At 33.3% G+C, this 24,218-nt stretch overlaps 1 protein-coding gene and 1 pseudogene across 9 annotated transcripts in view; one reads left to right on the top strand and one right to left on the bottom strand.

Moving 5' to 3' along the window:
• The window catches only part of WDPCP (WD repeat containing planar cell polarity effector), a 291,597-nt gene that overhangs the window by 60,448 nt on the left and 206,931 nt on the right, over nucleotides 1-24,218 (bottom strand). For all 9 annotated transcript variants that reach the window (XM_023524239.1, XM_023524235.1, XM_023524234.1 and 6 more), the window contains one exon: nucleotides 22,376-22,478. In XM_023524239.1, coding sequence (XP_023380007.1) covers nucleotides 22,376-22,478 — 103 coding nt within the window. The remainder of the gene's footprint in view (nucleotides 1-22,375; nucleotides 22,479-24,218) is intronic.
• LOC111732392 lies at nucleotides 14,883-15,001 on the top strand (annotated as a pseudogene).

The raw sequence follows: 24,218 nt of genomic DNA, 5'->3' as shown, positions 1-24,218 counted from the left end.
TAAGAAAGTGATCCAGTTTCATTCTTTTGCATGTATCTGTCCAATTTTCCCAATACCATTTATTGAAGAGATTGTCTTTACCCCATTGTATATTCCTGCTTCCTTTGTCATAGATTAATTGATCATATACATGTGGGATTACTTCTGGGTTCTCTATTCTGTTCCATTGATCTGTGTGTCTGTTTTTACACAAGCTCCATGCTGTTTTGATGACTATAGTTTTGTAGTATATATCAGGGAGTGTGATACCTCCAATTTTGTTCTTTTTCAAGATTGCTTTGAGTATTCGGGGTCTTCTGTGGTTCCATATATATTTTATAATTATTTGTTCTAGTTCCATGAAAAACACCATTGGTATTTTGATAGGGATTGCATTGAACCTATAGATTGCTTTGGGTAATATTGACTTAATTTTAACAATGTTTATTCTTCCTACCCATGAGCAGAGTATAACCTTCCATTTATTTGTATCTTCAGTTTTTTTATTCAAAGTCTTATAGTTTTCCAAGTCCAAGTCTTTTACCAACTTGGTTAAATTTATTTATTGGCACTGCTGTTATTTTTTCGATGCAATTGAAAATGGGAATGTTTTCTTAATTTCTCTTTCCAATAGTTCATTGTGTATAAAAATGCAACCAATTTCTGAATATTAATTTTTTATTCTGTTTGTCAAATTAATTTATTAGTTTTAATAGTTATTTGGTGGATTCATTAGGGTTCTCCATGTATAATATCATGTCATCTTCAAATAATGACACTTTTATTTCTTCCTTTCCAGTTTGGATTCTTTTTATTTCTTTTTCTTGTCATATTTCTATGGCTAGGACTTCCAATACTATCATGAATAAAAGCGGTGAAAGTGGACATCTTTGTTTCTGTCTTGATCTTTAAGAAAAATCTTTCTGATTATCACCATTAAGTATGATGTTAGCTGTGGGTTTGTTATATATGGCCTTTATTATGTTGAGGTATGGTCTCGCTGTCTTCACTTTGCTGAGAGTTTTTATTGTAAATGGCTGTTGATTTTGTCAGATGCTTTTTCTGCATCTATTGTCAATTTTGTCAGATGCTTTTTCTGCATCTATATGATTTTCATCCTTCATTTTGTTTGTGGTGTATCATATTAATTGATTTGAGAATATCGAACCAGCTTTGATTGCTGGCCAATAAATTACACTTGTTCATAGTATACGATCTTTTAAAAGTATTGCTGAAATCAGTTTGCTAATATTTCATTGAGGGTGTTTGCATCTATGTTCACCAGGGATATTGGCCTATAATTTTCTATTTTTGTAGTGTTTTTGTCTGGTTGTGGTATTAAGGTAATGCTGACATCCTGACATGAGTTTGGCAGCCTTCCTTCCTCTTCAGTGTTTTGGAATAGTTTGAAAAGGATAGATATTCTTTGAGTGTTTGATAAAATTCACCTGTGAAGCCATCTGGTCCAGGTCTTTTGTTGTGAATTTTTTGATTGCCAATTCAATTTTGTTATCAGTCTGTTCAGATTTTCTTTTTCTTCCTGATTCAGCCTTGGAAGAGTGTATGTTTCTAGGAGTTTATCCATTTCTCCCAGGTTGTCCAACTTGTTGGCATATTCATGGTATTTCCTGATAATCTTTTGTGTTTCTGTAGTGTCAGTTGTCACTTCTCCCCTTTCATATCTCATTTTATTTGGGCCCTCTCTTTTTTCTTAATGAGTCTGGTTTATCAATCTTGCTTATCTTTTCAAAGAACCAGCTCTTTGAATGATCTTTTCTATTGATATTTTAAGGCTTTATTTTATTTACTTCTGCTCTGATCTTTATTATTTCCTTCCTTCTACTCATTTTAGCCTCTGTTCTTATTTTTCTAATTGTTTTAGGTCTAAGGTTAGATGGTTTATTTGAAATTTTTCTTGTTTCCTGAGGTAGGCCTATATTGCTGTAAATTTCCCTCTAAGTACTGCTTTAGCTGTGTCCTATAGATTTTGGGTCATTATGTTCTCATTTTTATCTCTCTAAAGGTATTTTTTAATTTCTTCCCTAATCTCATTAACCCATTCATTATCTAGTAGTATGTTATTTAGACACCACATGTTTGTTTTTCAGTTTTCTTCTTGTAATTGATTTCTAGTTTATACCATTGTGGCCAGAGAAGATGCTTGATATATTTCAGTCTTCTTAAAATTATTGAGCCTTGTTTTGTGGCCTAACATGTCATATGTCCTGAAAAACGTTTCATCTGTGCTTGAAAAGAATGTATATTCTGCTGCTTTGGTGTAAAATGTCCTAAAAATATCAATTAAGTTCATCTGGTCTAATGTGTCATTCAAGGCCACTGTCTCCTTGTTGATTTTCTTTGTGAATGATCTATTCATTGATGTTTATGGGGTGTTAGAGCCCCTATTATGACTATATAACTGTTGATCTTTCCCTTTATGCCAGTATTTGCTTTATATATTTAGGTGCTTCTCTGTTTGGTACATAGATGTTTATGAGAGTTATATCCTCTTGATGGAATGATCCCTTTATCATTTTGAAATGCCCTTTTTTATTTCTCATTACAGCCCTTGTTTTAAAGTCTGTTTTGTTTGATATAAGTATTGCTACTCTAGCTGTTTTGTCATTTTCATTTGCATGAAATATCTTTTTCCATTTTGTTACTTTCAGTCTGAGTATGACTTTTCATATGAAGTGAGTCTCTTGTAGGCAGTATATGTTCATCTTTAATTGGATTATTTAGTCCATTCATGTTTAAAGTAATTATAGATAGGTATGTAGTTATTCCCATTTTATATATTACTTTGATTGTTTTTGTAGTTCTCTGTTCCGTATTCTCTTTTCTTGTATATTATGTCTTTCTGTAGTGTCATATTTAGATTCCTTTCTCTTTATTTTTTGCATATCTCTTATAGATTTTGTTTATGGTTACCATGAGATTCGTATACACCAAGCTATGTTTATAGCAGTCTATTTTAAGTTGATGGTTGCTAAGATCAAACACATTCTAAAACTCACTAAAGTTATTATTCATGTCCTTCATATTTGTTTTTGTCATTTTTACTTCTTTTATATGTATTTTTGCTTAATTTATTATTGTGATTACACGTGATCTTCCTACTTTTGCTTTTTAACCTTCGTATTAGCTTTATAGTTGGTTGATCTACTGCTTTTACTGTTTGCCTTTGTCAGTGAGAATTTCGTTCTTTCCTATATTTTCTTATTTATATTTTTTTATCTTTTCCATGTAAAGAAGTCCCTTTAACATTTCTTGTAATACTAGTTTAGTGGTGATGAACACCTTTAGCTTCTTGTCTGGGAAACTCTTTATCTTTCCTTTGATTCTAAATGATAGCCTTGCTGGGTAGAGTAATTTTGGTTGTTGGTCTTTGCTTTTCATCACTTTGAATACTTCATGTCAGTCCCTTCTGGCCTGCAAAGTTTCCGTTGACAAATCAGCTGACAGTCATGTAAGACAAACTGCTTTTATCTTGCTACTTTAAAGATTTTCTCTTTGTCTTTAACTTTTGGCATTAATTATGATGTGTCCTGGTGTGGGCCTCTTTAGGTTCATCTTGTTTGGGACTCTGCACTTCCCAGACTTGTATGTCTATTTCTTTATTTGAATTAAGGAAGTTCTCAGTCATTATTTCTTCAAATAGGTTTTCACTTGCTCTTTCTCTTTCTTCTGGTAATTCTATGATTCAAATGTTCGTATGCTTGATGTCTCAGAAACCCCTTAAACTATCCTCATTTTTTTTTCACTCTTTGGTGTTCTGATTGGGTGTTTTCCACTACCTTGTATCCCAAATCGCTAATCTGATCCTCTGCTTCATCTACTCTGTTGTTGATTCCCTCTTATGTATTCTTCATTTCAGTTATTTTGTTCTTCATTTCTGACTAGTTCTTTTTTTTATGGTTTTTCTTTGTTGAAGTTCTGAGTTCATTTGTTCTTCCCCTGAGTTCACTGAGCATCCTTATAACCTGTGTTTTAAACTCTGTATCTGATAGATTGCTTGTCTCCATTTTCGTTTAGTCCTTTTTCTGGAGTTTGTTCTATTCTATCATTTGGGACATGTTTCTTTGTCTCCTCATTTTGACTGACTTCTCATGTTTGTTTCCATGTATTAGGTATATCTGCTATGTCCCTCAGTCTTGGCAGAGTGGTCCTATGTAGTAGGTGTCCTGTAAGGCCTGGTGGAGCACTCTCCCTTTTCTCCTGATCTGGTGCTCCAGGAGTGTCCCTTGTGTGGGTTGTCATGTTCCCTTTTGTTGTAGTTGAGCCTTGATTGTTGTTGGCATGTCAGTGGTTAGGGTTGACCCTCAGGCTGACTGTGAAAGCTGGCCATGACTACAGTGGATAAGATGTGTGGGGTCTGACCCCATATAGTAGGAGTTGCTTTTGCAGGGCTTTGGTGCCAGCTGTCTGTCCTTTGGGTACATTGTTTGTGGAGCTTGTTGAGTGGTGTGCTGGTGTGGTCTAAAGATGGCCATCAGGTGTGTTAGTTTTGGAGGCTCTTAAATGGGGCTCTGGTGCAGGCCAAAGTCAGCCACCGTTTGTGACTGGCTTAGGGTAGCCTCATGGAAGCTGTAAAATGATCTACCACTGGTTGCTACTTTCTGGGGGTTGGATGTGCTCAGTAGAGGTTATGCTGTGAATCGAGGCTGACTGCCACTAGTGCTGGGGTTGGGACCTCACAATGTGAGAGATCCCTCCTAATTCTTAATTGCCACATCGTGGCTATGGGACCTGCTCATTCCACATTTCTGCCCCTCCTACAAGTCTCATGGCTGCTTCTTTATATCCTGAGTTATAGGACTTCTTTTCAGCTAGTCTTCAGTTGGTACTCAGTGATGTAACCATTCTGTAATTTAGTTATAATTTTGATGTGGTTATGAGAGGAGGCAAGTTCAGCATTGCTCTGCCATCTTGACCAGAAGTAAGACACCTTAATGTTCTTAAAGTCTGTAGTACATTACTGTATGAGTTGATTTGTCCACTACATTTTAGGATTATTGATAGATGTTTCTGCTGTATTACACACTAGCTAAGTAAACACATATTCTGTTTATTCTTAACTTCATGGTTTTATTAGTTACTCTTATTATATATCAATCCTCAAGCAAAATTTTTCATATTTAATATCAGAAAATTTAATTGGCAGTGATTTTGGCCTGGATCAGCACAATTTACTAGCCTAATTAATAAGTAAAGCAGAGAAGGTATCAGACATTGAACCTTTTCTGAAAGGATAAAAAGTAAGTTTAAAGTCCAAGCAGTTTAATGTTTGCACCTTTCTCCAAAGGAAAATACTGTTCTTATATTGTTTGCTAAGCAACTGTGAATTTATGACTCAATGAGTTCTGAGAAGATGACACTTTCATAATATAGTGGTCTAGTATTTCAGAATTTAAAAGTATGTTAAATATTTAAACCATTGTTTAAATACCTAATTGCCTAATTTATATCTAAATACTTAATTTAGAGAAAATCTATAGTTAATTAAGAATTGGTATTTTTTAATGTCTCATTCTGTGGTTGACATTATAGCACCACAAAAAAAGGAACAAAGGTTGGATAAACCATGCATTCTTAGGAATTTTACTGAGAACTATAAATCTCTTTTAAGTTATAAAAGTAATACCATCTTGTATAGATCTCTATAGCTAAGCAAAGCAGTTTGTCTTTGATGTGCTTATAATTACAAAAGGTTTAGGATTATGTCTTTAGGCACAAATGCCTAGAGTTAGGAAGGTATAGATCAAAACTGACATCATGACACAATAAAGAGAATACAGGTGAAGTGGAGCCAAAAGTAGCTTGGAATGAATATATCTCCGAAGTCAAACAAGTAATATATAGTCTCTCAAGCACAGTGTAGGTAAACAGTTAAGTGTAATTTCAAACTGGAGAATTAAAAACACCTTTTCTAGCTTAATTTTAGAAGACTCATATTAATAATGAGATATTTTAAGTATAAGAAGAAATCTTTATTTTCATTCACGTATTATCTACTGGATACAATTTTTATACATTTTTACAATGGTACCATGATTTTATAGTAAAACAAGACATTTAGGAAGAGGAAAATTTATTGAAAGTCAAGTTTTCGAATGATTTTTATGACACTGGGTAACAAAGAAGATAAATAAATGATTCAAAGTTTGTTAACTATGTGCATAGTAAAAATAGACTTAATGTTTTGTCTCTGGGTGATAATATAATGAGTAATCTTTATCTTTATGCTATATTTTTAATACTGCATTCTTTGACGTTCTCCATTAAGCACAGATAAGCTTTTATGTCAGAATTTAAAATATATTTTAAAAGGTCATAATTTATAAAGCTATAGCCAGCCTTTTTATAGGATAGTATCTGAAAGAGCATAATACATTAAGTGTATTTGGAACTATAATGTATTTAGAAGATTTTCCTAATATACAGCCATGAAGATAGCCACAATAAGTAGAGGTAGAGCTAGGAATTATCTTTGTGGGTTTTGTTGTTTGGTTCTAATACTAAATATTTTCCATTCCCCTAAAATAAGGCCAGGAATCACATTAATGTTTTACATTAATGTTTATTTTTTAATTACAGTTGACACTCTATTATTTTATATTAGCTTCAGGTATACAGCATAGTAGTAAGACATTTATATAACTTAGAAAGTGACTTCTGATAAGTCTAGTACCCACCTGGCACCACACACAGTACAATATTGACTGTATTCCCTGTGCTGTTCTTTATAGCACATCCCTGTAACTATTTTATAGCTACCAATTGATATTTAACCCCTTCACTTTTCTCACCCAGCTTCCCAACCCCCTTCCTATCAGACAACTATCAGTTTGTTCTCTGTATCTAGGTCTGTTTTTGTTTTGCTTTTTTGAGCTTTAGAGTCCACATATTAGTTAAATCATATGGAATTTGTTTTTCTCTGACTTATTTCACTTAGCATAATTACCTCTAGGTCCATCCACATTGTTGCAAATGGTAAGACTTTATTCTTTTTTATGGCTGGTTAATATTCTATTGTACATATGTGCCACCTCTTTTTTATCCAATTGTCTATTGATGGGCACTTAGATTGCTTCCATATCTTGGCAGTAAACATAGGGGTGCATGTATCTTTTCAAATTACTGTTTGGATTTCTTTGGATAAATATCCAGAAATAGAATTGCTGAGTCACACAGTAATTCTATTTTTAATTTTTAGAGGAACCTCCAAACTGTTTTCCACAGTGGCTGCACCAATTTACAATCCTGCCAGCAGTGCATGAGGGTTCCTTTTTCTCTAAATCCTCGCCAACACTTGTTTGTTGATTGATTGATGATAGTCATTTTGACAGGTGTGAGGTGATGTCTCATTGTGGTTTTAATTTGCATTTCTCTGATGATTAGTGACATTGAGCATCTTTTCATATGTCTTTTGGCCATCTGTACTCTGGAGAAATGTCTATTCAGGTCCTCTGCCCATTTTTTAATTGAGTTTTTTTGTTGCTGAGTTGTAAGAGTTCTATAATTTTGGATATTAACTTTTTATAAGATTATCTTTTCCCATTCAGTAGGTTGTCTTTTCATTTTGTTGATGATTTCCTTTGCTGTGCAAACTTTTTAGTTCGACGTAGTCCCTTTATTTTTTCTTTTGTTTCCCTTGCCTAAGGTGACATATCAGAAAAAATATTACTAAGAGAAATGTCAGCGAGATTACTGCCTATTTTCTTCTAGGAGTTTTATGGTTTTGGGTCTTACATTTAAGTCTTTAATCTGTTTTATTTATTCTTGTAGATAGTGTAAAAAGGTGATTCAGTTTCATTCTTTTGCATGTATCTTTACAGTTTTCCCAACACCATATATTGAAGAGACTGTTTTACCCCATTGTATGTCCTTGCTTTCTTTGTCATAAATTACCATATAGGCATGGGTTTATGTCTGGGCTCTCTATTCCATTTCATTGATCTATGTGTCTATTTTTATGCCAGTACCATGCTGTTTTGATTACTATAGCCTTGTAGTATAGTTTGACATCAAGTAGCGTAATACCTCCCACTTTGTTGCTCTTTCACAAGATTGCCATGGTCTATTCAGGCTCTTTTGTGGTTCCATATGAATTCTAGTTTCATGAAAGATGTCACTGGTATTTTGATAAGGACTGCAGAGAATCTATAGATTGCTTTGAGTAGTATAGACGTTTTAGTGATGTTAATTCTTTCCATCCATAAGTATGGTATGTGCTTCCATCTATTGGTATCTTCTTCAAATTTCTTTCTTCTATGTCTTATAATTTTCTAATACGGGTCTTTTACCTCCTGGGCTCAATTTGTTAGTTTTTTTTTTTTATGCAATTGAAAAAGATTTTTTAAAAATTTCTCTTTCATGTTGGTATATAAAAATAGGACAGTTCTGAATGTTCATTTTCTATCAGTTCTAATAGTTTTTTTAAAAATACAACCGAGTTCTGAATGTTCATTTTCTATCAGTTCTAATAGTTTTTTTTTGGTGGAATCTTTAGGGTTCTCTATTTTTAGTATCATGTCATCTGCAAGTAATAAGTTTTACTTGTTCCTTTCTAATTTGGATGCCTTTTCTTTCTTTTTCTTGTCTGAGTTACTGTGGCTAGGACTTCCAGTTCTATGTTGAATATGTGATAAAAGTGAATATCCTTGTCTTGTTCCTGATATTAAGGAAAACGCATCCTCTCCCCATTGAGTATGATGTTAGCTTTGGGCAGTATCATGCTACCTGATATTAATAAATATGGCCTTTATTATATTGAGGTATGTTTCCTCTATTCTCACTTTGCTGATAACTTTTTAAAATCATAAATGGATGCTGGAGTTTTTCAAATGCTTTACTGCATCTATGGATAGGATCATATGATTTTAATCCTTCATTTTATGTGGTATGTCATATTAATTGATTTGTGACTAATAAACCAAACTTGCATCCCAGGAATAAATCCAACTTGATCATGGTGTACAATCATTTTAATGTATTCTTGAAATCAGTTTCCTAATATATTTTGAGGATTTTTGTACCTATATAAATCAGGGATATTGGCCTGAAATTTTTTTTACTGTGATATCTTTGGTTTTTGAATCAGGTTAATGTTGGCCTTATAAAATGAGCTTGGGAGCCTCCTCTCCTCTTGAATTTTTTAGAATAGTTTGAGAATGATAGGTTTTAATTCATTTGATTTAGTAAAATTCACTTGCGAAGCCATCCATTCTTGGACTTTTGCTTGTTGGGAATTTTTTGATTACTAATTCAATTAGTCATAATCAGTCTATTCAGATTTTCTCTTTCTTCCTGATTCAGCCTTGGAAGATAGATTGTATGTTTTAGGAACTTATCAATTATTTCCAGATTGTCCAATTTGTTGAGACAAAATTGTTCATAATATTTTCTTATAGTCCTTTGTGTTTCTCTGGTATCAGTTGTCATTTCTCTTTCATTTCTGATTGTATTTTGGTCCTCTTTTTCTCAAGTCTGTTTAAGGGTTTATGTTTCAGAAAACCAACTTTTGGTTTCATTGATCTTTTGCATCTTTTTTTTTTTTTTACGCTATTCTTTTCTTTTCTGATCTTTATTTCTTCTACTCATTTTGGGCTCTGTTTGCTGTTTCTTTATAGTTCCTTTTAGGCATAAGGTTAGATTGTTTGAGATTTTTCTTGTTTCTTCAGGTAGGCCTGTGAATTTCCCTCAAAGGACTGCTTTTGCTGTGTCCCATAGAATATGGGTCATAATGTTTTAATTTTCATTTATCTCAAGGAATCTTTTGATATGATTTCTTCCTTGATCTCTTTGTTAACCCATTGTTTAGTAGCATGTTATTTAGCCTCCAGATGCTTGTTTTTAGGTTTATTTTTGTGTGTGATCGATTTCTAGTTTTATACACAACATTGTAGCCAGAGAAGATGCTTGATATGATTCTAGTCTTCTTAAATTTATTATTTGTTTCGTAGCCTAACATGAGGTTTATCCTGCAAACTATTCCATGAGCACTTGAAAGAATGTATATTCTACTGCTTTGAGGTGAAAATGCTCTAAAAATATCAGTTAGATCCATCTAATGTGTCATTTCAGGCCACTGTTTCCCTGTTGATTTTCTGTCTGGAAGCTCTATCCATCTTTGTTATGGGGTGTTAAAGTCTCTATGATTATTACTATTGATTTCTCCCTTTATGTCCATCAATATTTGCTTTACATATTTGGGTGCTCCTATATTGGGTGCTTAAAAATCCTCTTGATGGATTTATTCCTTTATCATTATGAAATATCTTCGTCTCTTATTATGTTTTAAAGTCTGTCTGATATAGTATTGCTAGTCCAGCTTTTTTTCATTTCCATTTGCACGAAATATCTTTTTCCATCCCTTAACTTTGTGTCTTTTGATCAGAAGTGAGTTGTAGGTAGCATATGTATGGGTATAGTTTTCTTATCCATTCAGCTACCCTATGTTTTTTGACTGGAGCATTTAATCCATTTATATTTAAAGTGATTATAGAGACAGTTATGGCCATTTCATTATTCATATTTATGCCTTCCCCCACTTTTTTCTCCTTAAAGAAATCCCCTTAACATTTCTTGTAATACTTGCTCGGTGGTGATGAATTGCTTTAACTTTTTGCTCTCAGAGAAGCTCTTTATCTCACCTTCAATTTTAATTGATTGCCTTGTTGAGTACAGTAGTCTTAGTTGTAGGTCCTTGTTTTTCATCACTCTGAATATTTCATGGCAATCCCTTCTGGCCTGCAAAGTTCCTGTTGAGAAATCTGACATTCTCATGTGAATTGCCGTGTAGGTAACTGTCTTAAGTTGTTCTCAAGATTCTGTCTGCCTTTAACCTTTGGCATTTTAATTATGATGTCTTGGTGTGGGCCTCTTTGGGTTCCTCTTGTTTGGGACTCTCTGCCCTTGAGGGGCTTGTATGTCTATTTCCTTCTCCAGGTTCAGAAAGTTTTCAGTTATTACTATTTCAGATAGGTTTTCAATCTCTTGTTCTCTTTTCCTTCTGGTAACCCCTATGATGAGAATGTTGGTATACCTGATGTTGTTCCAGAGGGCCCTCATTTTAAAAATTCTTTATTTTTGCTGTTCTGATTGTGCTTTCTGCTACCGTGTCTTCTAAATTGCTGATTTGATGCTCTGCTTCACCTAATCTGCTGTTGATTCCTTCTAGTGTATTTTTCATTTCTGACTGGTTCTTTTTTATTCTTACTCTTTCTTTGTTAAAGTTCTAAGTTCCTTAAGCATCTTTTTAACTAGTGTTTTAAACTCTATCTGACAGACTGCTTGCTTCCATATTGTTTAGTTCTTTTTTCTGGAGTTTTCTCTTGTTATTTCATTTGGGATACACTGCCTCCTTATTTTGGCTGCCTGTTTGTTCTTTGTATTAGGCAAATCAACAAAAAGCCTAAATGAGGACACAGAGAAATATTTTCCAAATGAAAGAACAGGAAAAAAAACCCAGAAAATGAACTGAAAGAGATGGAGACAAGCAGTTAATAAATAGTTGAAAACAATAGTTATAAAGATGTTCAATGAACTCAGGAGAATAGAAGAACTTTGTGAGAACTTGAAAAAAGAGATTAAAAACAACAAATCAGAACTGAAAAATATACTAAAGGGAATCAACAGCACATTAAATGATGTAGAAGAATCAGTGAGCGAGCCGGAAAATAAGCAGGAGAAATCACTCAATCAAAATACCAAAGAAAAATATTTTTTAAAAAGAGGACAGTTTATGGGACCTCTGGAACAACACTGAGCATACCAACACTCAAGACATAGGGGTTCCATAAAGAGATGAGAAAGGGGCTGAAAACTTCCCTAACTTAGTGAAGGGAACAGACTTCCAAATCCAGAAATCACAGAGAGTCCCTATCATGATAAATCTAAGCAGGCCCACACCAAGGCACAATAATTAAGTCGGAAAAAGTTAAAGAGACACACTTAAAATCAGCAAGAGAAAAGCAGCTAGTTGTATACAAAGGTTACCCTCCCCGCAAGAAACTCAGCAGGCCAGGAGGGAATGGCATGATATATTCAAGTGATGACAGGAAAAACCTACAGTCAAGAATACTCTACCCAACAATTTTAGCATTTAGAATTGAAGGAGACAGTTTCCTAGACAAGTAAAAACCAAAGTTTATCACCACTAAACCAGCAATACAAGAAATGTTAAACAGAATTCTTTAAGCAGAAACAGCCAAAACTAAAAATAAGAAAAAATCTCAGTGATAAAGACATTTAGTAAATATATATCATTCAATTATAAAGCTAGTAGGATGGTTGAAAGATAAAGGCAGTAAAAAGCATGTGTAAGCACAATAATAAATTAAAGGATACAGACACACAAAAGATGTAAAAAATGATGTCAAAAACGTAAAAGTAGTGGGATTGTTGAGTAAGAAATATAGTGCTTCTAGTGTTCTAACTTAAGTGATCATCAACTTAAAATAAACTGCGGTAAACATAGCTTGTTATATATTAATCTTATGGTAACCACAAACCCAAAACATACAATAGATACAAAAATGAAAACTAAAAGTCATTAAAGTCATGAATGTATAAGAAAGAAAGAAAAGGAACAGAGAATTACATAAACAACTAGAAGACAATAAAATAGCAATAAATACATACCTATTCATAATTACTTTAAATGTGAATGGATAACTGGTCCAATCAAAAGTCACAGGGTGGCAGAATGGATAAAAACAAGACGCATGCACAAGCTATCTACAAGAGACCTACTTCAGATCAAAACACATAGACTGAAAGTGAAGAGATGGTAAAAAATATTTCATATAAACAGAAATGAAAAGAAAGCTGAGGTAGCAATACTTATATCACACAAAATAAACTTTAAAACAAAGACTGTAACAAGAGACAAAGAAAGGCATTACATAATGATAAGGGAATCAATCCAACAAGAGGATATAACACTTGTAAACATCCACGCACCCAATGTAGGACTACCTAAATACACAGAGCAAACATGAACAGATATAAAGGTGGAGATCAACAGTAAAACAATAATAGTAAGAGATATTAACACCCACTTACATCAATGGATAGACCACCCAGAGAGAAAATAAGAAAACGGTGGCCTTAAATGACACATTAGGCCAGATGGACTTAATAGATATTACCAGAACATTCCACCCCAAAACAGAATACATATTCAACTTTTCAACATTTCCTTTCTGGAACACATTAGGTCACAAAAGTCTCAGTAACTTAAGATTGAAATCACATCAAGCATTTTCTGAAACCACAATGCTATGAAACTAGAAACCAATTTTAAGAATAAATCCAGAAAAAACACAAACATGTGGAGGCTAAGCTATATGCTACTAAGCCATCAGGTTAATAAATCAAGGAGGATATCAGAAATTATCTTGAGACAAATGAAAATGGAAAATACAGCAATTCAAAATCTTTAAGACACAGCAAAAGTAGTTCTAAGAAGGAAATTCCTAGCGCTATATGCCTACCTCAAGAAAAGAACAATCATTCTCACTTTACACATAAAGGAATTACAATAGGAAGAACAAAAGTCCAAAGTTAGTAGAAGGAAATAACAAAGGTCAGAGTACAAATGAATGAAATAGAGACTACAAAAACAAGAGAAAAGATCAACAAAAGAGTTGGTTCATTGAAAAGGTAAACAAAATAGATAAACCTTTAGCCAGACTCATCAAGAAAAAGAGGGCCCAAATAAAATCAGAATTGAAAGTGACACCACAGAAATGCAAAGGATTATAAGAATACTATGAACAACTGTATGCCAACAAATTGGACAACCTCGAATAAGTGGATAAATTCCTAGAAATATACAATCTTCCAATGTTGAATCAGAAAGAAACAGAAAATCTGAACAGACCAATAACTACTAATGAAATTGTATCAGTAATCAAAAAACTATCAAAGAACAAAAATCCAGGACCAGAAGACTTCACAAGTGATTTCCGCCAAACATTCGAAGAATTAATACCTATCCTTCTCAAACTATTCCAAAAAAGTGAAGAGGAGGGAAGGCTTCCAAACTCATTCTACAAGGCCATCATTACCCCAATACCAAAATCAAAGATATTACAAAAAAAGAAAATTGCAAAGCAAATATCCCTGATGAACAGAGATGCAAAAATTCTTAACAAAAAAGTAAACCAAATTCAGCAGTACATTAAAAAGATCACCTAAGAACACTCACCGACATAAACATTTGCACATAAATAACATGACGCCAATTATAATTCTGTCCAGATCTTTTAATAATCTTGGAAGGATATACAATCCCTTTCTCCCCACCCAAAAGAATCATACACCATGATCAAGTGGGATTTATTCCAGGGATACAGGGATGGTTCAATATCTGTAAATCAATCAATGTGAAAGGATAAACAGATGAAGGATAAAAATCATATTGTCATCTAAATAGATGCAGAAAAAGAATTTTACGAAATTCGACATCCATTTATGACAAAAACTCTCAATAAAGTGGGTACAGATGGAACATACCTCAACATAATAAAGATCATATATGACAAACACACAGCTAGCATCATACTCGACAGTGAAAAGCTTAAAGTTTTTCTCTAAGATCAGGAACAAGACAAGGATGCCTACTCTCACCACTCTTATTCAAGATAGCAATGGAAGTCCTAGCCACAGCACTCAGACAAAAAGAAATAAAAGATATCTAAATTGGAAAGAATTAAAATTGTCACCGTTTGCAGATAACATGACACTATATATAAAAAAACCTGAGACACCAAAAAAAAACTATTAAAACTATTAAAGGAATTCGGTGAAATTGTACGATACAAACTAATATTCATAAACTGGTTGCATTTCATACACTAATATGAACAATCAAAGAGAAATTAAGAAAACAATCCGTCTACGGCCATGCTACCCTGAACAAGCCCGATCCCGTCTGATCTCAGAAGCTAAGCAGGGTCGGTCCTGGTTAGTACTTGGGTGGGAGACCACCTAGCAAGACCAGGTGCTGTAGGCATAAAAAAATAAAAATAAAAAAATAAGGAATTGTAAGCTGACAAGGTCCTTGCAATCTGTGAGGTCAACCAAGGGTTGCCTAGCCTGAAAAAAAAAAAAATCCTATTTACAGTTTTCTCAGAAAGAATTACATACCTACTAATAAAGGAGGTGAAGGACCTGTACAATAAAAACTACAAGATATTGTTGAAGGAAACTCAACAAGACACAAATAAATGGAAACATATTATGTGTTCATGGACTGGAAAAATTAGCATTGTTAACATGGCCATACTACCTAAAGCAATATACAGATTTAATGCAATCCTTATCAAAATCCCCATGTTATTTTTCACAGAAATAAAACAAAATCCCCTGAAATTTATATGGAACCACAAAAGACCCCAAATAGCCAAAGCAATCCTGAAAAAAAGAACAAAGCCTGAAGTATCACACTCCCTGACTTCAAACTATCCTACAAAGCTACAGTAATCAAAACAGTATGGTAATGGCAGAAAAACAAATACAGAATTGAGAACCCAGAAAGAAACCCACACATATAGGGCAACTAATTTTTGACAGATGTGCTAGGAATGTACAATGGAGAAAGGAAAGTCTCTTCAATAAATGGTGTTTGCAAAAACTGGAAAGCTACATGCGAAAGACTGAAACTAAACTGCTATCTGACACAATATACAAAAATTAACTCAATGGATTAAAGACTTGAATATAAAACCTGAAATAATAAAATACATGGAAAAATAACATAGGCAGTAATCTTATGGACCTTGGTCTTACAGGGCTTTTTGTGAACTTGACTGCAAAGGCAAGGAAAAGCAAAAATAAATGAATGGGTCTACATCAAACTAAAAGGCTTCTGCACAGAAAGAAACCATCAACAAAACAAAAAGGAAACCAATCGAATGGGAGAAGGTATTCACAAATAATACCTCTGACAAGGGGCTAATATCCCAAATACACGAAGAACTCATAGCCAAAACAATTCAGAGAAAGAAGACTGAAGACTGGTCTCAAATTATACCACTAAGGTATAGTAATCAAAACAGTATGGTACTGGCACAAGTAGAGACACATAGAACATGGAACAGAATAAAGAGCCTACAGAGAAACCTATGCTTATATTGCCAATTAATCTATGACAAAGGAGGCAAGAATATGAAATGGGGTAAAGACAGTCTCTTCAATAAATGATGTTGGGAAATCTGGATACATGAAAAAAAAAAAAACCCAAAAAACCAAAAAAACAAAAACAAAAAAACCCTCAACCACTTTCTTACAACATACACAAAAATAAACTCAAAATGGATTAAAGACTTAAATGTCAGACCTGAAACCATAAAACTCCTAGAAGAAAACATAGGCAGTAAACTCTCTGACATCAGACTTCACAGTGTTTTTTGGGATGTGTCTCCTTGGTCAAAGGTAACAGAAGCAAAAATAAACAAATGAGTCTCCATCACACTAAAAAGCTTTTGTTCAGCAAAGAAAATCATTAAGATGAAAATGCAGCCTACTGAATCGGTTCATATATTTGCAAATTTAATATCCAATATGCATAAGGAACTCATACAACTCAACATAAAATGATTAAAATGGGCAAAGGACCTGAATATTTTCCCATAGAAGACATACAGATGGTCAATCAGTACATGAAAAGGTACTCAACATCACTTATCAACAAAGATACAAATCAAAACCTTAAGATACCACCTCACACCTGCTATTATAAAGACAACAAATAAGTGTTGGCAAGGATGTGGAGAAAAGAGAACTCTCCTGCACTGTTGGTGGAACTCTAAACTGGTGCAGCCAGTATGAAAAACAGTATGGGTATTCCTCAAGAAATTAAAATTAGAACTGCTGTATGACCCAGCAATTTTGCATCTGGGTATTTATGTAAAGAAAATTAAAACAAATTCAAAAAGATATATGTATCACTTTGTTCTCTCTACTACGTTGCTTCTCAAGATATGGAAGCAACGTAGGTGTCCATCGATAGGTAAATGGATAAAGATGTAAGGCTATATAAAAGAATAAAATCTTAGCATTTGTGACAACATAGATAGACCCTGAGAGTATTATGTGAAATAAGTTAGAGAAAAATAAATACTGTATTATTTCATTTATATGGGGAAACTAAAAAACAAAACAAACTCATAAAGAGAACAAACTGATGGTTGCCAGAGGGAGATGGGTGGGAAAGGGGAAGTGGATTAAGAGGTACAGACTTCCACTCATACAGTAACTCATAGATATGTAATGTACAGCATAGGGAACATAGTCAATAATATAATAATTATGTATGGTAACAGATGATTACTAGACATTGTGGTGATCACCTTGTAAGATATATAAATGTTGAATCACTATGTTATATACTTGAAACTAATGTAATACTGTACGACACCTATAATTAAAAATATATTTAAAAATTTTTGTAACAAAGGAGCCAAGAATATCCAGTGGGGGAAGGATAGTCATAGGATAATCATTGGTTTGGGGACAACTGGATAGTCACATGCAAAAGAATGAAACTGAAACACCATTTTACACTATACACAAAAATTAACTCAGAATTGATTAAAGACTTGAATATAAGATCTGAAACCCTAAAACTCCTAGAAGAAAACATAGGTGGTAAACTCTTTGACATTGATCTTAGCGATTTTTTTGAACTGACGCCAAAAGTAAAGGCAATGAAAGCAAAATTAATATGTGGAACTAATTCAAATTGAAAAGCTTCTGCATAACAAAGGAAACCATCAACAAAATGAAAAGGAAACCTGCAGATTGGGAGAAAATATTAGCAATTCATATACCTGATACAGGATTCATATCATATATATATATAATATATATATATAAAGAACTCACACAACTCAACATCCAAACACCAGACAACCCAATTAAAAGTGGGCACAGAACCTGAATAGACATTTTCCCAAAGAAGACGACATACAGATGGACAATAAGTACATGAAAAGGTGCTCAATATCACTAATCATCAGGGGAATGCAAATCAAAACCACAAGATATTACTCGCAAATGTTAGAATGGCTATTATCAAAAATATAAATAACTAGTTGGTGAGGATGTGGATAAAAGGGAACCCTTGTACCCTGTTGGTGGGAATGTGAATTGGTACAGCCACAATGAGAAACAGTATGGAGGTTCCTCAAAAAATTTAAAATAGAAACTATCATATGATTCCGCAAATCCACTTCTTCGCATTTATCTGAGGGAAGCAAAGACACTTAACTCAAAAAGATATATGTACCCCCCTGTTCACTGCAGTATTATTTACAATAGCCAAGACATTGAAACAACCTAAGTGTCTATCAGTGGATGAATGGATAAAGAAAATATGAAATATATATAATGGAATATTATTCAGCCATGAAAATGAAGGAAATCATGCTATTTGTGACAACATGGATAGACCTTGAGGGCATTATATTAGATGAGGTAGGTCAGAGAAAGACAAATGCTATATGATCTCACTTATATGTAGAATCTTTAAAAAAAAAAAAACAAAGCTTATAGAACAGATTGGTGGTTGCCAGAGGTGTGGAGTGGGTGAAATGGGTGAATGAGGTCAGGGGTACAAACTTTCAGTTATAAAATGAGATAAGTTCTGGAGATTTGATGTACAGTACTGTGACCATATTTAATAATACTGTATTATATATTTGAAAGTCACTAAGAGAGTAAATTGTAGGAGTTCTCAAGTAAAAAAATAGTAATTATGTGTGGTGATAGACATTAAGTAGACTTATTGTGGTGATCATTTCACTATATATATATATACACACATATATATATAGATATCAATTATGTTGTATACCTGAAACTAACATAATATCAATTATATGTCAGTAAAAACCTTAGTACCCATATGATGTTTGCCTATTATGTGAGTTCACCCAATTAAGAAGTATAAAAAGTAGAAAATAGAAATTTCCTCAGAAATTCCCACTCTTCAGATATAACCATTGATAAAAGTAAGGTGTATATCCTTCCAGATTTTCAGGATATGTGTGAGTATATAGTTTTCTACACAAATATCAATACATGACATTCTTTCATATCCTTTTGAACTTCAGCATAGTATTCTATTGCATGAGTTGTACTATAATTAGTTTAAAGCTCTTTCAGTGGAGGAAAAAAAATAAATCTAAAGGAATATGTGCAAGACCACTACAGTGAAAATTATTAAACAGTTCTGAGAAAAAATTAGAGAAGATCTAAATAAGTGGAGGGATATATCATATTCATGGATTGGAAAACTCAATATTATAAAGAAATCAGTGCTGCCCAAATTTGTCTAGGATTTAATGCAATTCTCACCAAAATTTCAGCCGCCCCCTTTTTTCTTTGAAGGTGCAAGCTGATTTTGAAATTTACATGGAAATATAAATGGCTAGGAATAGCTATGGTCATCTAAAAGAAGAACAAAGCTGGACAACTTGCATTATCAGATATTAAGACTTAATGTCAGAGTTACTTAAAACTCTGGAGCAAACTGGAACTCATGCACTGTTGGTGAGAAGGTAAATTGGTACAACTACTTGGGTATACTAGAAGTAGCTACTAAAGCCAAACACAGTCATATATCCTTTGTGCCAGCAATACCACTTCTAAGCACATAACCAGCAGATCTGTGTACATATGTTCATTAAAAGACATGCACAAGAATGTTTATAGTAACACTATTCACAATACCTCTAAACTTGAAACAACACAAGTATTCATTAAAAGTAGAATAAAATAGTGAGTTCATATATAAGAATATCAGCAATAAGAATGAGAGAATTGAAATTACATGTAACAATATAAAAAAATCTCATACTCATAATATTGAATAAGAGGAGCCAAATACAAAAGAATGTATGTATGATTCCACTTATTTAAAGTTAAAAAAAAAGGCAAAACTAATCTATGGTATTATAAAGAAGGATAGTTGGGCTGGGCAGGGGTGTAGTATCTTGAAGTGGGTATAAGAGGTCTGGGGTCCTGGTAATATATATTATTCGGTCAGGACACTGGTAACAAGGATATGTTCACTTTGTGAAAATTCACTAAGTCATACATTCAGGATTCGTGTGCTTTTCTGTATGTATCAGTAAATAATTTAAAAAATTCCCAAAATTGTACAGATTATCATTCAACCCTTTGGGCACCTCTTTTAACTAGTTGATAGCTACTATGTGTAATACTTTTTCACAGACTCGAATGTAGAATGAACTACTTCTACTTAAGTACTCTTGATAGTTTACATAATTCGCCCTCTTGCTAGAATCAGGGAACCCCATGGAAAGCCAAAAGCTTAATTACTTTCTGCTTTTGGAAAAGTTTGAGAGAGAAAATTTAAATTAAATTCAGGGAATTTGAGAGAAAATTAGCTTTCTCCAGCATAATTTGGTTTGTAAGGAAGAGACTATGAGGAGGAAACGAGAGACTTTCTTAATTCCACTGGGAATTGTGAGTGGGGAAACACCCCAGTTTTCTGGAACGAAAGTAAAGCAGAACATTCATCTAAGATGTTAACCTCTTGACAGTTACTGTTATTACTGAATGGTATCTTTGTCAAGGGATAGTAATCTAGGTCAAAGGGTAAGGCCTGAGAAAAGGCTGAGAATCGAGAGGTGACAATGTTTCAGTGAAGAAAAGATATTTGCTAGAAAAGAAGCCTGACTCAAAATGAGAACATCAAGCTCTCTGGCTAGGAAACATCAGCTGGCCATAGCAATCTGATTAAAAAATACATAGGATACATTTTGGTGAATAGTGGAATTTCTTCGTTTTTCTGAAATTTCATCATTTCACATTCCTTTTTACCCCTAGTAACTTTAAATAGCTGTAAAATGCAAAGATAGCCTCCATTATATCTGATAACCTGGTATAATACATAAGGCAGGATACATAATGAAGGAAATTCCCATAAAATTTGCTATGAATTAATCTTTCTCTTGTGTTTTCCTAACTGGCTAGCGGGATAGGAATGGAAGATATTTGTGTCCCCTCGTATAACATCATAATTCCTATTAACATGGTATGGTTTCATTATTTAATTAAAATTGACTTCTTATAATATAAAATACCTCCTCATAGAGTTTTGAGGATTAAATTAGTTAATATCTGTAACTTAGAATAGTATCTGGCCCATAGTAAGCATTCAATAACTATTATTTTTATTACTTGGAGGTACATCAATATACTTAGCAACTAACAAGATATAGTGATAAGTCTATTGAAGTTACTCTTATCTAATGTATTAATAGTGAGCATTCCTTATTGATTAGGAATGGAGATTTGAAACTGGTTTATGCATCTTTGGGTTTGATTAACTTGGAACTCTTGCAGGGTTGGGATAGAACAGAATTATCTTTCTGGTATGTTACTGTCAGCTTTGGTATCCAGGTTTAGAGCTACCTTGGTGGTATGGCTTTGTGTTCTTCAGTACCAGCTTGAAAACTGGGATCTCTGATGATTTTAAAGAGAAGCTGACAATTGCTCCCTTTGACTGCAAAGAGCATTACAAAAACAAAGTGCAAAATGATCTGTCAATGGAGAGACTTGTTTAATATTTTCAAACAACTTACAAAGTGGAAATCTTATTAAAACTTCTTTGTTTCATAGAAGTTCCACAAATAAATGAAATCTGTTACAATTCTGAGGATACGTTGCCTATTCTGGATATAGGAAATACCAGGAAGAATAGGAATTGGGATATCCAGATATTAGTACTTCCAGATTTAGTCCCATTAGATAAACTGAGTTTAGAAAAAGGAAGCTCATGCTGATATTATAATAGTTTTAAAAAATATTCTATATTATAAAGTTTTGAAAGGACTTTGAGATTCAAGTTAGGCTTTTAATTTGTCTTCTTTAGAAGACTTCACTGTTAAAGGACTAGTGGCTTCTAAATGAAAACAAATCACCTATCAAACCTAAAATCCCATTTGAAGTACTTTGATGTAGGTGAGAATTCTTCTGTGATGTGATATGTCTCTGTGTATAAATAAAGGATTATATAAGTTCCTGTGTTGGTTAATTTAAGTAGAAAAGCATAGGGCCAGGAATAGCTGTTAATAAACTCTTTTCTTCAAAATCTTATGAAAAGAACAAAGTCCTTTTTATTTTGCTAAGTGATTAACCACTGATTATCAATATTCATATGAACACAATTTCAACTTATATATCCCTATTGTATTACTTAGCCAGGTTTAATTCTGTTTGTTTTTTTTTAAGATACCGTCTTTCCAAAGAAAGTAATTCAAGTTAACCAACCATGCCCTACAAACATAAATAGAAATGATACTGAGTAAGTATTGATTAAAACAAAAAGCACTTAAAAAACAGCATTAATTCTTACCAACTCCAGAGGTTATTGATTCTGCATCAATGTCGCTAGCTCTTTTTCTTGCCACTTCAGCTAGTGCCAATTCCCCCTTATCTAGTGCAAGATAATGAATGTCCTTTGGAAATAAAGCAAAATAAAAGATTAATTCAAAATGAATGTTGGTCAAGTAACAAAGGACACTTTGAAGGAACTTACTGTTCAGATTACAAAACAGACATGACCAATTAATATTGTTTTGTATTTGAATTTTGTTTTCTTCTAGCATAAGTGAATTTTTCTGAAATAGAAATCACAGCTACAAATAATAGCAATTATTTAAATAAGTTATCATAAATCTTTAGGGGAAAAGACAAGTTTTTAAAGCAAATATTTGACATAATCAGTTTTGTCAGGGAATAAAAAGCTTAATTACTGTTTCCTTTGCTGAGATTTTAATGAAAAATCTGAGAGAGCTTCTTCCAAATTCAGTTGTGTGGATACTACCCACATCAATTTGTCTCTGATATTTATATGTCTGGTACATATTGTTAATATTAATATATTATTTTAACTCATTCAGTCAACACATCATCTCTCACTAAGTGCCATATTGTTCTCAAATACAGAGCTCAATCACAATACCAGGTCTCAAGAAGCTTTGGGCACAGACGGGGGAGACAAATCACCGAAAACAACAGTTAACTGACTACATAATAGTGTGCTAGATTTTATAGCAGATATTTGCAGAGAGTGCTCCGAAGCCAAAGAGGAGGAACTGATCCTTGATCTGAGTCTTGAAGGATAAATGAGTTAGGAGGGAAGATGGAGAAAAGGTGACAGAATGAATGATTATCTAGAGAAGCTTGAGAAGACAGTTCTGTCAGGCAATAGCAGGTCTTTCAGTATGAAAGGAGTGTTGGATGCATGAGAGATATCAATGGTAAATAATACTAAAACAAGTAGGTGGAGCCACTAACAAGGGCGTAGAACTCTTTTTGGTAGACAGAAGGTTGTAATGAAAATTTTACTGCAATAAAAATGGAACAATATGAAGTTTACAATGAAGAAATATATAGCTTATAATCATGAAAAGACATTTTACTTTATTAACTCTCAAAGAAATGCAAATTGAAAAAATATAATTTCAAATTAAAATTTTTAAAAATATTTACTGGTTGCAAAGTTTGGTAGGGAGACAGGCACTTAAATTTACTAGGAATATAAGACTTAATAGAGAAGGGGTCTGTAAACTATGGCGTATGGGCTAAATAATAGCATGCCTTTTTTTTTTATCAAGTTCTTTTCATTTATTTTTTGGGAGGGTGACACTGGTTAATAAAATTATATAGGTTTCAAGTGTACAGTTTAATAATACATCATTGTATACTGTATTGTGTATTCGCCACCCATTCTCAAATCTCCTTCTGTCACCATATATTTGACCCCCTTTACCCCAATCTACCTCCTCCTTTGCTCTTGTTGTCCATGTCTGTGAGTCTCTGTCTTGTTTGTTGCTTTTAGTGTTATATCACACATGAGTGAAATCACATGGTCTTCAACTTTTTCTGTCTGATTTCTTTCGCTTAGCATGTGAATCTCAAGATCCATCCACGTTATCACAAATGGCAGTATTTATACAGTTCTTGAGTTAGGAATGGTGTTTATTTACACTTTTATTTTTCTTTTTTATTTTTGCCACAATCTAATATTTTTATTAGTCTCTGGACTTCTCAATATTAAAAAATGTGTATATGGTGACTGGTTAAAGAAATCCACTAAGTTTCAGCTGTACACTTTAACAGTAAGGCATATATGTTTACACTGTGTGTTTACCTCTCATAGTTAGATTTCTTTCTATCCCCTTTATCCCGTCTAC

The sequence above is a fragment of the Pteropus vampyrus genome, unplaced genomic scaffold (genome assembly GCF_000151845.1).
Source record: "Pteropus vampyrus isolate Shadow unplaced genomic scaffold, Pvam_2.0 Scaffold453, whole genome shotgun sequence".
NCBI lineage: Eukaryota > Metazoa > Chordata > Mammalia > Chiroptera > Pteropodidae > Pteropus > Pteropus vampyrus.
This window is presented reverse-complemented; position numbering and strand designations above follow the sequence as displayed.